Source organism: Gasterosteus aculeatus, chromosome 20 (assembly GCF_964276395.1).
Source record: "Gasterosteus aculeatus chromosome 20, fGasAcu3.hap1.1, whole genome shotgun sequence".
In the NCBI taxonomy this organism is placed as follows: Eukaryota; Metazoa; Chordata; class Actinopteri; order Perciformes; family Gasterosteidae; genus Gasterosteus; species Gasterosteus aculeatus.
Window position 1 is genome coordinate 14,182,642 of NC_135707.1, and position 15,774 is coordinate 14,198,415.

The 15,774-nt window shown below is 42.8% G+C and overlaps 1 protein-coding gene across 3 annotated transcripts in view; it reads right to left on the minus strand.

The window, feature by feature from the left end:
* LOC120810582 (CUB and sushi domain-containing protein 3-like) overlaps positions 1–15,774 on the minus strand; it is a 166,740-nt gene that overhangs the window by 33,560 nt on the left and 117,406 nt on the right. For 2 of the 3 annotated variants that reach the window (XM_078094170.1, XM_078094169.1), the window contains exons 47-56: positions 13,815–14,003; positions 13,284–13,442; positions 11,972–12,160; positions 10,197–10,382; positions 9,165–9,359; positions 8,271–8,444; positions 6,703–6,876; positions 5,927–6,100; positions 3,720–3,905; positions 2,435–2,608 (exon numbers count right to left, since the gene is read on the minus strand). In XM_078094170.1, the coding sequence (XP_077950296.1) occupies positions 2,435–2,608; positions 3,720–3,905; positions 5,927–6,100; positions 6,703–6,876; positions 8,271–8,444; positions 9,165–9,359; positions 10,197–10,382; positions 11,972–12,160; positions 13,284–13,442; positions 13,815–14,003 (1,800 nt within the window). The remainder of the gene's footprint in view (positions 1–2,434; positions 2,609–3,719; positions 3,906–5,926; positions 6,101–6,702; positions 6,877–8,270; positions 8,445–9,164; positions 9,360–10,196; positions 10,383–11,971; positions 12,161–13,283; positions 13,443–13,814; positions 14,004–15,774) is intronic. The other variant, XM_078094171.1, reaches the window with a different exon arrangement.

Consider the following 15,774-nt stretch of genomic DNA (forward strand, 5'->3'; position numbering starts at 1 on the left):
AATCTCTCTAATTGGCATGTTGGTGGATTTGGTTTGAATCAGAGTTAATGTCTGTTCACCAGGCTCCCTTTGTGAGGAAATAATAAGGCCTTCAACTGTGCCACGCAATAGACAAAAGGGGAATGGCCTCGCAAGCAGATTTGAGCCTCCTCTGACTAATTAACAAAGAGGCACAGATGAGACGAAGCAAAGACGCATGGATGGAGCTGTTGGGGAGGCAGACCTTGACTTCTGAGGAATTCATAGCCCAAATTTAAGGCATTGCTATTGGTAATGATTACAAATGTGCCGTTTAAATAATTTCTGATCAAGTCGTCTATATACTTTGCAGCAAACTTTCTGTTTGTGAAAAAGTGCTGTTGTTTTGCTACATTATTCATTTGCATTATTATCAAATTACTCGTTATCTGGAATGGTTGACCTAAGCATATGCTTTTTCTCTTTAGCTTGGCAAGTCACGCTTACCAAGCACAATTTATTATGACAGAAATCCTCTGGTCACTGACCCCAATTTCACTGCACAAATTCCGCCACAGGGATTTACTCTCTAAACAGCATTTGCTCTTTGATCATTTAAATACGTGGGAACAGATTAATCTAGACTTATCTCACTTATCTCAGTAAGTAATGGATTGATGTAGATTTTGTTTAAGCTAAAGGAAATGCACTCAATGTAGTTGGGTATTAAATGTTTTTCCCTATTAAAGTATAGTTTATTGGCCATTTGTTTTTAAAACAAACATTGCAGTAGAGCTTATGTTGGTGATGCACATCTCAGAGTGGGAGATGCAATTAAATATAATTAAATGTTTCACTTTCCATAAGGCTTGTTTTGGCGTAACAGGAGGATGTTGAAAAAATAATTTGTCTACCTTTTAACACTATTCATTTTGAATGCAATATTAGAATCCAAAGGCCATAATTCAAAGGCTATAATTTTGCCTTTAAATGGTGAGATCACGATGTAGGTGCCAATAAAGTGAATAGTCCACCGCGCCTTGAAGTCACTTTTTCCCTTCTGCAAAGATGGGAACAAAAAATGTCATCTCCTTAATATCCTTGGAGCTTCTCGTCTGCCTAGCTGCTTTGTCTGTCTCAGTAAATAGAAAATATTGAAGGTGAGTGGCGAGTTCGCGCTCCCATTTAAAGAAGAGAAAAACACACTGTCATACAAGTGTGCTTACAAACATTCATTTTGGTTCAGCGAATTGAACAAACCGAGTGAACACTGCGTAAGGGGAATTTACTTAAATGGTCATGAATGCTTTGGTGAGGTGGGAATGAGGAGGACAGAGGAGGATGTTTGTAGTTCTTTAGACATGAACTCAACTGTTTTTTTTTAGGTTTTCAGAAAAGCGCCTGCAACCAAATGTGCTGAAAACTGGATACAGAAAAATTCTGAAAAGTCTGCATTCAGGTAATGCCAGAGGTGATATCTCTCACTGTAGGAAGTAACATTTGCTTCTACCCTTTCTTCGGCTGAGGAGTGTCATAACTGCCTAACTCCCCATCACTGAATAAAAGAAGAATGGCAGGAAAGCATTATTTTGTACTAATTTACTTTAAGAGTTGTCAGATAAATCCCAACAGTCTGTCCTGAAAATGTAAATGCTGCAACTGCTTTGAGTAGACGGGGAATCTGTGGAGATGTTTTGTTATATATCCTGTGCTAGTTTTGTCTTTACACAGGCTCTAGCCAAATATCGCATCAATTACATTTAAATAATTCAAATGCAACTTGCCTCACTAGATGGTTTTTCCTGGATAGTATATTTACCCACAGAGAGTTTCTTAACGCTTTCAATTTACTGACAAAGAAATAGCCCTTATGAGAATTATTGACAGTGTTCTATGGAGTATTAAAGCTTTTTTCCCCCTAAAAAACAATGTTGCTGCTGAGAGTAATCTTTTACTGCAGTGAACTACCAACATGTAATGCCATTAAACTCCATTAAATTAGGGGATGACAGAAATCTCAGACAAAGATATCTCAAAGCCTGGGCAAACAGAACTAATAATATCTGTGGCTTACTGTGACTAGAGGTAAGTGAAAAAATAGGTTTTAACTAGTGTTGGGCAGTGTGGTGGAAGTTTGCGGATAATCTTGTGAGAAATCAAAAGTATCTTAAACTCGTTTGTGAGTATTTATTACAGATTAACGTATGGGAAATTATAAAAAATAAAAGTCAAACATGAGCCATAAGCACGGACAGAATTCATGGCCCAGTTCAGCTAAAGGATTTTCCTTCTCCTCGAGATGAGAACTAAGTAGGAAGCACTGACTAAGTTAAAATAAAAAACAATACTCTTTTTGACAAATCAAACCCCCAACAGTCGCTAATACGACACTGACGAAAGGAAGGAACCGAGAAAGACCTTTGTTTGGCCGCGCGTAAGCACGCAGGAATGCTCGTGCACCACCAGGTTCGGGTACCTGAGCAGTGGGGCAGCGGTCCGCTCCAGTGTCCGTTCAGCTGACAGGTGAGTGATGAGTCTCCTATGAGCTGGCGGTCTCCAGAGCAGGAATAGCGCACCGTGGAGCCCACGGTAAACATCTCCCCGCTCATCACTCCGTGGGGCGGCGTACCTGGGTGGCCGCAGTCCACCTCTGCATGACAGAGCGAACACAGAATATGCACTGAAATCCACACTCGCGATGACACTGGTGAGGCAACCCGCTGTTTGCTAAGATCATCCTGGTCGCACGTTGAGCAGCAAAGCAGTGAACTCTGTGTGTGTACAAGCAGCTTAGAGGAACTTGTGTGGAGGGAACCATGTGAGGAGACTACTGTGCCGTCACAACCCAAACCATGTCTATTTGATCTAATATTGTACAGCACCAATCAAAGCTCTGGGCACACATTCTCATTCTATTAAATGAGAAAGTGTGTTCAGACCTTCGACTGGTGCTGTGTTTCCACTTAATTAAACCCTCACCCAACTGTTTTCAGGACTAAAATCACTCATTTTGTACATCCCTTTCAGTGCTACTTTATTGTTCCTTTCATCTTTGCATATGTCCTTGGATACTGTCACTTGATCAGCTTAGCGTCGTAAAGCAAACAAAAAAATTCTGCTAATCTAATTCCTAACAAAGTCAACGAAGCCTGGAGATGTAAATAAACATTTCAGACGGACACTCCAGTGTTTCTCTTTAATTAAAATTCCGCTTGATGAAATAAATTTTGCGCGTCATTGCTCTTTCGTGACATGAAGGGCTTTCCGAGCCGGTTTGTAAAACTCTCGATCATTTCCCTGGAAATAGGTCATTACTGTTGTAGGGTAGTCGAGACCATGAAGAGCCAGGTGTTTGAGAGCCACATTAGAACTTCAGATAACCCTTACAGTCCATAGACGCTTGTTTTAGAATTTCAGCGTTTAGTTTTGAGGGAACATTTACAATAGCCGGAACAACTGGCCCTATGACAGCTTCTACATTTCTCCATTAAGCGCCGTGCCACATAACCATGAGCCACCGGGGCTTCTAACATTGCACAGATGCTCTCAGCCAAGGCATTGAGCCACCATTTAAACTCTCAAATAAAATGAGGACACGGACAAGGTTGTGGAAACTCTTGCACCTCTTGCTTTCTCCATTACTTAACTAATGCAATTATGTAGATAAGTGGCTGATGCACTGAACAATGTACAAGAAAAAGACAGGAAAACAATGTTAATAGCTTAATGAGCCACTGTAATATAGAAAGCAGCCACTGTACCAATGCACTCCGGTAGAGGTTTGTCCCAGTGGCCCACCGGCTGGCAGGTGAGCACGGAGGAGCCGAACAGGTAATATCCCGGGTTGCAGTCGTAGAAGACCACGCTGCCGAATGTAAAGATTCCGTGTTCAATCTTACTCTCCCGGATAGAATTAGCAGGGATTCCCGGATCGGTGCAGTTTACCACTAAAGGAAAAAGAAAAAAGTTATCAAGTTATTCAATTAGTTCAATCATAATGGGACAAATAATGACGGCGGCAATCAACTTCATTTTTATTACTGCATTGATGTTTCAGGCTAGACTGAGGCTTTAACTTCTTTTTCAGGCAATTTAGTGGTGAAGCTGCATACTTGAACAAAATGTTGTGGAAAATAGCCAATATTCCTGTGACCCTGAATGGAGTCTTATCTGAGCTCTTTACCCAAATGTTGCTACATAGAGTAAAAAACACAAGACGGCAAATATATTAACAAGCGTGTGGCAATCTGCCCGATTAACTGCATCCAGCATCTTTACTGGCGATCTGACTTTTCTTTCCTTGGAGCCTATTTTGCATAAATTCTATCAGTCAGCATGTTCCCACAGTGAGTTAATAATAGAACTGTTGATGTAACCTAATCAGGGGCCCCTTCTGTTTATTCTTCAGGCTATATTTAAGCACCGTCAATGATAATATCACCTATCGCTTCCTCTTGAAACATTTTTTTTTAGGGTTAATTTAATTTAAATTAAATCTATAATGCTAACATGTGGAAAAGCTGTGAGAACATTTGAGTGGAAAAAAAACATTTTGACAAATGGAGTCAAAGCAGTTTTACTCTTTTGAAGTCTTACCGAGTTTGTCTCTATGATGCCATTCATAGTAATGGAAAATATGTCTCCTCACATCTGACTGCCAAAAGAAACTGAGGAGGCATATTTTTAAATGGGCAAAGTCTGGCTCATCTGGTCGACAAGAACCAGAGGTAGCAGCCCAATTAAAGACCATGCATATTTTAATAGTGTTTCTAGACTACTTTCTGTTCTACCTTGTCTTAAAGAATGTTTAAACTAGTTGAGATCACATATACCTACATTTACACTGCAACAAATATCTGTAAAGCTTTGCACTTTCAAAAGGCAAATAGGAAACTGCACTTTTTCCCCCAAGAACTGTTCAAATAATTGCTTCCATCATTTTTTCAAGAAATAGCGAATGTCAATTTTCCATTTTATTTGGAGTCATAGAAAAATTTAGGAAAATACTTTTAGCAAAAAGAATCAAAAGCATCAAACTGTTCAAATTAAAAAAAATTCTGGGGTGCTGCTGATGAGCTGTACCCCCGATATTTGCCGTTAGGCACCACTAATGAGCCTTACCTGAGGTAAACTAAAACACAGCCACCATCTGACACTCCCCATAAGATGTCTTCCAGTTAATGCACTCTGAGCTTTCTGCCATCAAAGTAAAGTCTCCCTGCAGCAAGCCTTTTGGTAACTGGCAGTGAAACCGTAGAAACAATTCCCCATTTTCTCTCCCCTTTCCATACAAGCTCGTTATTGCAGTTTCCCTGCTTCTGCTCCCAGACAAGGGCTCCAGATGTTGTTGCCTAATACTCAGAAAAATGAAACGGATAGTGACTTTTCTCATTCAAATCAATAGACACGTGCACACCACCTCCATCCATTCTGCTTCAGTATCTTTGCCCGAGCCAGCTGGCGGTCCCTGGCTGCTGATTCCTGAATGATCACCATGCATCTGCTGGCTAATGAATTATTCTGGTCTAGCCTCCGATTCCTGAACCGTCACAAAGCCATTTTAGTTCAGTTCCAACACTTTGGTTGGCCCCTTCGTCTGCTTGCTAGCAGCTAACTGCTCCACTGTTGGCTGAACTGCTTCACATCAGCAGAAGTAGATATAAGTGGCATCTGTTGTACATAAAAACACCTTCAGTTGTAGTGATACACTGACAGGTACCCTCGTCAGAAATGCTTAATAGCAAGTGGTTAATGAGACGCATATGGATGTATGACAAAGTGTAGTTATTCTTGTCTTTTTTTCCTCCTCGCTGTCTGTCTCGCGTCCTCAGGTAATGTCTGTCGTGCCCCTCGGCTTAACACGCTGGCAGACGCAAGCAGCTTCTTACTTGTCAACATCCATCTGCATCCATCTGACTTTTACTCAGTTAAGCTGCCAATCACTTATCCACTCTGAAGGGGCACCGACCTCTGCACGTCGGTGGCTGCTGGCTCCACTGGCGGTCGGCCTGGCACTGGGCGGTGGAGGGTCCTTCCAGGGTGTAGCCCTTGTTGCAGGAGAAGCGCACCAGGTCATTGTAGTTGAAGCCATCGCCCGTGGTGCGGCCATAGATGGGGCTGCCGGGATGGCCACATGTGATAGCTGGAGGTGACACGCGTCACCCGGGGACGTGTCAGAGAGGGGAAGGGGGGGGGGGGGGGGTTCAGCGGAGGATGGAAGATGGAAACCAGCCACAAACAGGTGCAAAGGGAAGATGAAGGGGAGGGGGGTGAGAAAGATGGAGTGTGTGAAAAGAGAGGGGAAAATCGATAACTATGATCAATATCTGATGTACAGTGACACCCATCATAGGAATTTCATTATCATATTATTAACCTTAAAGGACACCAGGGTAATTAGGAAACAAGACATGATCTCGATTTAGCAAAGGGTGAATAGGACATTTCAAATTGCATCCTATCAATAGGGGACTACGAGATCATTATTTATTTATTATATGAGATGTGAACTATTGATCTCAGTGGTCCTGTAACTGAAGGAGCTAAAGATAAAACAAATGTATTTCTCTAACAATGGAATCAAATTATCACTTTGATTAACCCTTTTTTTGTGTTTAAGGCTCCCTTGTAAAATTATCTTAACTAAAACGAAAAAAGAAAAGAGTACAAAAAACACAACCATCTCCATCAGCCCTTTTCTCATCTGATCAATGAGGCAGTGACAATCGGTGTTGGAGTACTTACAGATACAAACTGGGAGCTGTCCGGACCAGTTGTGGTCCTGCTGGCAGATCCGCACTGAGGAGCCAATGAGCCTGAATCCAGGGTTGCATTGGTAAACTACGGTGTCTCTATAACCAAAGTTTTCCCCGATCACTTGGCCATTCACGATCTGCTCCGGAAGGCCGCAGTGACCGGCTGCAGGAAAGGACACATAGGTGTGCGAGAAAGTTTTAGGGTGTCATTTTCTTAATGTTTAGGGCACTTTCTCTACACGACCATGGATTTCTTCGGTAAAAGGAAACCATGAAGGCCATGTTGCAGCTAATGTAGTGCACAGCATGCAATGCACTTTGCATTAGAAATCCTAATTGAATTATTGCAGCCAATATTCCATGTGTTTCAATACTTAAGCTTGCTAGTGTTGGAGGATAGTAACTTGCAGTGGCTTCCACTGAACTAACGCAGGATAGTTGCAGGGTAGAAACACAGTTTTTGTTGATGATTGTCCTATCACATTTGAATAACTTTGCATTTTGACAACTGTATTATAAGATGAAATGAGGAAACTGGGAACTTAAAAAAGTCTCAGAGTTATAATAAATGGTAAACAAAATTAGTTTATTCATGAAACATATTGGATTTTTCAGCTCATTATCTCTGTATTATCATTTCTAAATTTCTTGTCTTGAGCTTCTCTGGTGGCGATTACTCCGCTTTTCTTCCACACAGTAGACAGTCGGACGCATGTGCAATCTGCTAATGCACATAATCATATTACGTTCAGCAACAAAAAATGCCTTTCAGAGAGAAGCAATCTTGCAGAGATTTGCGCTGACACTTAAAACCTGGGAAATTGCCACTGACTGCGAGTCTGATTTCCCTAATTCACTCACGCATCCAAAAACTCAGCCGAGCATTTTATTATCACACTCCGGTTGAGAGCAGCCAGATTCTATGAAGATGGTGCTGAAGTAGGCGACTATACCGAGAGCACGCTGGCTGCGTTAACCCTGTCAGCCACATTACTAATCAAGAGAGGTGCCCGTCTTTTAACTTAATGAACTGAACCAATCGGGGCACTGGAGCAACGGCGCTGACAAACGGGCCGCTTCCACAGTTCGAGGCGAGACGAGCTGTTGTAAGCTGAGCTGTAACATCTTTTCTCTTTTCTATATCTTGACAACGGCTCAAAATGTGCCGGTACAGCTTGGCAAGTGTCCCGCAGATTCAGGCCAACCGTCGCCGTATATGTGTACCAATAAATCGCTGTGACTCGGGGGCTCTGCTCTCTACAGCGTTGGACACAGTCTGAAGCAGTCTGAGCTGTGCCAGCCAAAAGGACAGGAAAATGTAAAGTGGCAGCGTCGAGTAGCAGCATGTCAGAACCAAACGACTTAACAACTGACATCTTTCTAAATATTTGTGGTAATTGGCCATACGCACTTGGCAACAGAACCAATTACAGCCACCCTCCGCTTCCCCATCTGGTTCTCTGCTGGCGTGCCGGCGCAACCAACTTCTACCCGTCTGAGCAGATCGACGGCGGTGGTCGCGGATGGTTACAAAGAAAACATTAAGACCCCGCTTACCCAGGCAGTGAGTCTCCGTCCCACTCCACAGGCCGGAGAGGAGACACTCTCTCACTGTAGATCCCGTCAAAACATAGCCAAGGTCACAGCTGAAAATGGCCGATGCACCGAAGGTTGTTTGGGTCCCAATTCTCTTCCCATTAGATGGAGTAGGTACATCCCCACAGGAAATGACTGCAAAAAGATGAATAGGAGAGTAAGAGGAGGATGGAGATGGAGGAGGCACAGAATGAAAGATTTAGGGACCAGGAGAGTGAGTGAGAGCGAGAGTTTGACGAGATAGAAGTTGGCTTACATCTTCAGAGTCGATCGGAGAGTGCACTCATTTACACCCACATTTCCGACCTTAATGCAATAAACCAGGGACCTGTACTACATCACAGGGAGGATAATGATAGTGTTTGCCATTTAAACAACATATTTCATCATGCTGGTTGGTGACTCCTCTTGCCATTTCAGATGCTTTACTATATTGCTAAAACAAAAGCTTTTACTTCTCACTGCTGCAATAAACTACATCTTGACCAGGCCAGAAGGTGTTGACTATAAAGCACATAATTGAGCTGTCAATTAAGTAAGCTGTGAATAAGGAGGTTATTTTATTAAGTCCTGCCACATCATAATCCATGAATCTAGTGTTCCTGGGTGGAATTAAAAAAAAACAGTTTAAATTCTTTCTTTTCCATCTTTGCTGTGAAACTGATGAATCCCATCTATAGCGTGTTGGTGGAAATACAGGCGACATGTGCGCATTCACCAGTTTTTTTTTTTTTTTCATGCATCTTAATGGAAAAAACAGAGATAAAGGACAATTAATTAAATTCAATGTTATCCTCCTGGCTGGTCACTGGATTTCGTGTCGTTTTACTGAGTCCATGTGTTGTTGTGACTCACTTCTACAACGAGGCCTTTCGTTTCTCCAGCTCCAGACCCCATTAGCCAGGCACTGGATGTGAGCGGGGCCGGCGCGGTAATAGCCAGGGTTGCAGGTGAAGATGATTTTGGTTCCGTACTCATAGTGTGAACCGTTGACGATCCTCCATTTGCCGTGCTCCAGGGAGAAGGAGCTGAGACTGGGGCACGTGAGGACTGAGCCAGAGAGAAGAAGACAGTGGGGACGTCGGGGGTTATACAAATGGACTGACATCTGGTTCAGTTTGTGTCTCTCGTCCCTCGCTCACGCACTGCTCAGTCAGAAATCTGTAAACATGTGTAGCAACCCAGCAGTGTAGAAAGAAATAAAAATGGCTGAAAAGGAATAAGTGAATCAAAATTTTGATTTTAAATCAGTTGAATAGACAAATCCATGTCAAATTAAACTTTTCTGTTGTTACTGAATACAAATGTTTTCTCACAATGAAGCAGTTTATGGATTTGTATCCTCTGAAAATCCATTTTTGCTGTGAGACAGACACACAACTGGGAATAAACATTGGTCTCAATAGTATAAAATTGTTGTCGATCTCTTGTTAAAGTGACTTCAAACTTGGAGGCGTTACACTGGCATGTAAAACATTCACCCCGGTGCCAGCTGCAGATTTCCTTTCAACTATTCTTCCCTTTCATCCATCCATCTCATCACTACAACACGTTGGTGTTTTTGTAATGAAACCAGAACGCGTAGTCCTTTTGGGAGTGCAATCCATATTCCATGACACCTTCCGTTACAGAGCAGCGGGCTTTTTTTTCCTTCTTTTCTTTTTTACACTGTTTGATATTCCACAACTTCTCCAGAGAATTGTTTAAACCTTCACTTTTTTTTCTCTCTCTCAAACACGGCTGTCAAAATTCCTAATCGGTGTCTTCTCCGTAACTTTCTTCTCTCCTCAGTTCCCAACTTCCTGTTCCCACTGCTCATCCCGCGCGGCCGCGTTTGCCGGTTAGCCCGTCTGTCCAACTGGCTGTGCCCCAGCATCCTCTACTCACCGATGCATCGGGGTATCTTATTGTGGATGCTCCAGGTGCCGTCTGGCTGGCAGACCGTGGTCGTCAGCTCTTTGGAGGACAGCCGGTAGCCGCTGTTGCAGAAGTAGGTCACCCGCGTGCCGACCGAGTAATCGGTGGCGAGCACACCTCCGTTCGCTGGCGCGCTGGGCACGCCGCACGACACAGCTGCAGGCGGCAGGAGGACGGTCGTCAACACAAATGTTTGTGACAAGACAGATTTAGGAACAGCACAACAGTACATAAATTGTCACATATTTGTGTTAAATACACATGCATGTACTGCGTGCACACTACCATAAGCGTTGGGAGAGTGCAACCGCAATCAAAGCCAACTGTTGGTTATAGAACTGCCACGAGGAGGGACGTGTAACTTTGTTATTATCATTCGAAAGGGTGACAATTTAAAAAAAATAATTGCTCGAAATTGAACGCCCCCGTAGAATTGCGACAACAGACCACTCTCTGCACAGACACTTTGACAGGTCACAGCAGGTGTTAATAACAATGAATGATGACTGCATTCAATTTAGTTGGACCGGCGCCACATCTCTGGTTCTGTGCGTGCTCGTTTCCTGGACCGCTTAATGGAGCTGAGCCATCGTTAACGAAATGAGTGGCACCCGTGTGCTTTCCCTGCTGCGACAAGGTAAATAAAGGTCACAGCTTAAATCTGACATGTGCCAAAATTCAAAACAGTACGCCTACCACCATTTACAAAAAAACACAAGTATGTACACCCACCGAATACACGTATAACAAATGATGCTGGCATGCTTGAGTAATGTCATCACTTGCACTGCATTTCATGTACAAAGGTCAGCTATTTTACAAATATCTCATCAACCCAGTTGATAAAATAAAATATATATCTCGATAGTTTGAATTTGTCAGTGGGTCATTTGAAAACCGTGGGTTGAGAGCCAAGTCAGACAGAGAGAGTGGAGCGGGGAAACCAACATCTGCAGGGCCAGACTAAACAAGAACAGTTATGCAAACACACACGTGATAAAATGCCACAGCCCTGATATAGCTGCATATTGAGAAATATCAGAAAGGTAGGAATATGCCGAAATGGCCTGAAGCCAAGACGTTGCCCCTCAGCACCCCATGAGAGAATCAATCAACATTAATTTGAGAGCGCCGCTAAGTCACAATCTAACAGATGTTAATCATGAGCAGTTAACACCTTTCCACAGTGCAGACGAAGGTTTCGATGTTAGACGGGTGAATTTCTCTCCATATGTGTGCATATACATATGTGTGTACATTGGAAAAGCTTTGTGCAAACAGCAAAATAGCAGAATTAATCACAGGTGTGAAATGTTTTTAAATCACTTCTTAGTAAATTACATACATATTTTGATTTCAGTGCACCACGCTGAAATGCAATTGAGCAAACCATCTGTTGCTTTTTGTTGTTCTGTGTGTGTGTGTGTGTGTGTGTGTGTATGCAATCATGCAACGTAAATGCACACATCCCACATGTGCGCATCAAAGAACCCAATTAGTTGAGTGAGACCCAACAGCGGCAGACGCCGCATGCTAATGGTGAGTTAGCCAAAGCAATTTGAAGAAGGGGAAATTGACAGACGAAGGAAGTATTGATTTCGGTTTCCTTTCCACCTGACGGGGTAGTGGCTATCAGTCAGGAAGGACTCAGTTCAGCAACGCCGGAACAGAGCTTGGGATGAGACACTCCCGATACCTGCATTTTACGCCAACTGAGCCCTGGCTGCCCGGGTGGATATGCTCACCTTGACACGCCGGTACCGGGGCATCCCATGCATAGTAGCCATAGGTGGTCTTCTTGCACACGGCAGAACCCTTCCCGATCAGCTTGTAGCCCCTGTCGCAGGCCCAGCGCACCATGCTGTTAAGATGACCCCCGGTCTGGCTCACCACAAAGCCGTGTTGAGGGGAGTCCGGGGTGCTGCAGTACATCGCTACAGTAGATGTTTACAGTGGAAAAAGAGGGAGAAACAGGCAGAGAGAAGGATGAGAGGCATTAACCGAGCTCCTCTAAAGAAAGACTGAGATCAACATTTCAGTCGGAGGCTCCGTTTTAAATGGAGAAAGATAATGAGAGAAGATGCCCGGGGAGCGTCACATCTATTTAGCAGGCGGGCCGATGTGCCACTCAGCGAAGGAAGTCCTCAAAATCACATTATTGCTATTCCCCTCCTGGACTATGGCAACAGACATATTTCATTTGATTCAACACATGCAATTCTGGTGCAGCCTTCCTTACCCTCATTGAACAGCCTATCCAAACACAGAAAAGGTAAATTAGATTTCCAGAATATGAGCACGGAAACGCCGACGGGACAGAGAAATCCTAGGGAGGGCTGTGCACTTCACAAAAGCTGTCAAACATTCCTTCAAATCAGCAGGACTGAGAGATAGCTTGTGATGGAACACGGCGGGGTTTGAGGCAGCTCCTGTTCAAGTCACTCAAGTCAAGGAGGAGTTTTCTCTACAAAATTCATCACACCAACTTGCTTTTGAATCAACACTAGTATATTTAATATAATGCGAGGACACGACATGAAAAATAAATGTCTTTTGTGCTTTTCCATAATCATTGATGCATTTGAGATGGAAGAAGAACCACTATGATACTCTTGCTTAGCATCACTTGCTTTATTAAAGACACAATTAAGAATTTAAAACCATTATGGAGTGCAAAACAGCATGGAAGTGACTTTCCTTCTGCCTCATGGATTTTGTGAGTGAAAACATCTCCTATTGTGATCCATTAGCACTTTTGCGGAAATTGCAGGTATTTTTGAAAATAACCTGATAAGTGAACTGAATAAAATAAAAAAGCACACATAAAATAAAAATCATGGGGTTACATCGTATCTGCAGTAATATGCAGTAGCTGCAGCAGAGAATGTTTAACGAGTCTTTGCCCCTACTGTAGCGTTAACACTCCTTCAAATAAAGTGTCTCTACACAGTGCTTACAATGAGTTGCAAACCCATGACTTTTATGACTATTCCGTAGTTTAGAGACTTAATATATTCACTAATAAAAAGGGAATATGATTATAAGCTGGATACATACTTTGATACTCACCCACGTATCTGATGTGGAAGCCGTGTCGGTTGGTGCCGTGATCAGAGGACCAGCGCAGCAGGAGCTGGTGGCCGGTGGTGGTCAGCCTGAAGGGCGTTTCAATGTCACCGCTAAGTGATGCCAGACTCTGGCTGTAGATGTTGGGACCTTAACACACAAAGACACACAGACACTACATTTCCAAGTAAGAGCCATCTCCGACAAAGAAAAGCTGTATTGTTGGAGGACATGAAAGTGCAATTATAATTTCTTATCAATAAATAGCGATAATTACTGATAAGCTACAAAACACCAGACTCAATATCCATCACTGATATTTAAATGACTATCATGGCATGAACAAAAGATCTCAAAATCTGGTGTAAGATGCCACATTCAAAACCACTGAATGCAGTTGTGCATCAAAAACAACCGTATTACTGAAAGGCACAGTTCTTAACAAGAAAGACACCAATAATTTAGGCAAAGTAGCATTTTTGGGAGCTTTACCACAGACCACACAATTCCAGCAGAACCCACCATCAAATATTTCCAAGATGTCAAACTCCTTCTCCGTCTGGAAGAGTTCAAAGTGCAGAGTCATGTTGTAGCCCTTCTCCACGTTGATCAGCCAGGAGCACATCTGGAGATTGGGGTAGTTATCAGGGTAGCCTGGACTCAAGATCACCCCCGTTGAGTCGAAACGCACCTCGTGTGCTGGACATTGGACTGTGAGAAGAAAGGACAGAGTTTAAAAGAGGGAGACAGTGGAGGCAGAATACAGAGGGGAAAAATGCTATAATAAAGGGGACGGAAGGCACAATAAGAGAGAAGGCCAGATGAACTGAGGGGAGGAAAGACAGGAATGCTCCACTGTGACGGGAGAAATTACACCAAAAAAAATAACGAGCTGGAACAATTACATTTCAGCCAGACCGATATTGCACCTAAAGGCTGAGCTGGGTCTGCTTTTGTCACCCACCCCCCTGATATCCATCTATCAAACAATAATACTCAGTAAGGGAGACAGCCAACTTTGTATGGAAAAGTGTGTGTGTGTGTCGGCTCAGAGCATTCCCTTCATTTCCTGTATGCCGGCATGTCTGAAATAATGACAGTTCTGTTTCTTTCCTTTCCTGCCGCTAACCGAAGTCTCTCTTCTGGGCCACAAGTGAAGAAACATGGCGCGTGCAAAAGGTTAATGCGAACAACTGTTCCAGATGGAAAGGTCACTGGAAACAATCGGGTATATTTCAAGAAAAAAAGTTATAGACAAAAAAGATCGTACAATAGGGCAGTATGCATAATGCCGGTGGCGAGTCACTGCTGAGGTTTCAACCTGGATAGTTTTTTTCCTTAAAGATAGCAGGAAGATTTGATCTTCAGAAACTTTTCCAAATAAAAATGCATTTCTTAAATCCCAAAATACAGCAGGCCTTCTGTGGGAACAGGGGTCAATAAAAATGTCTCATAAAATAATCTCAAACAAAGGAAATAAAATTGCTCAGTGGGAGACATAATCAATATAATCCTGTGCATATTTGATTAAAGCACCTCGAGATTTTCAGTCTATATTTATAGTATTTCTGAAAGCAACATTTTTTTACTTCCATCACTATGTTCTCTGAGACGGACGTATGCCGAAAAGGATGTGCAAGTTGATTTTATTCACAAATGTACACTTTTGATACAATGACTTAAATGCATATTCATCCCAGGCCACAAGGCCATTTTGTCATATTGTGAACACTGATGTCAGACAGGTAGACTGCAGAGAAGTGGGTGATAAGACAGGACAGCGGTCTAACCGTCATTTCAAGCTTGTTACATTTCACATTTTACAGTTACGGCAACGGTTAGAAATTCAAACTCTTAATTCCACACTTTGCAAATAGAGGAGTCGGAGTGCTTTTCTACACGGTTGAGGGACTTCATTTAGCATTTAAGCACTTAACTGTGAATAAGGCGTAGCGCTGAATACCAGCGGGAGAGGTTTGACTCACTGGCGATACGATGGAGCTCACAATGGCACATTGGTGCAGTTACATCAACGGCAAATATGTCAAATAAAAAAAGAAATTGCTACCAAAAATGTAATACCCATACAATTTTCATACATACATATTGCAGACGTTGGTAACCTAAAGGGGTAAAAAAGGTTTTATACCGCACAAATTCGAAATTCCCTGTGGCTCTTTACCTTATTGGAAGGCTTTGAGATGTACAAGAAATTGACTCACTTGATAGGATCTTCAGCAGCGCACTTAGTACAGTCCGGCAAGACCTCTCTCTCTTTTTTAATTGAGCCCCCCCACGCTCATTTAATAGGCTAATGTTGCCAGGCAACAAACATCACTTTATCCAGAATGCACAGTTTGGGCTTAAACTGCTTTGCCTCAAACTTTAGGTGCAGGGCTTTAAAACATGAATCAAGAAGAGGTTTAAAACTCTGAGGCACCTCAATAGTGCTACTTAATATAATGGGCTTTTAGGGAGGATG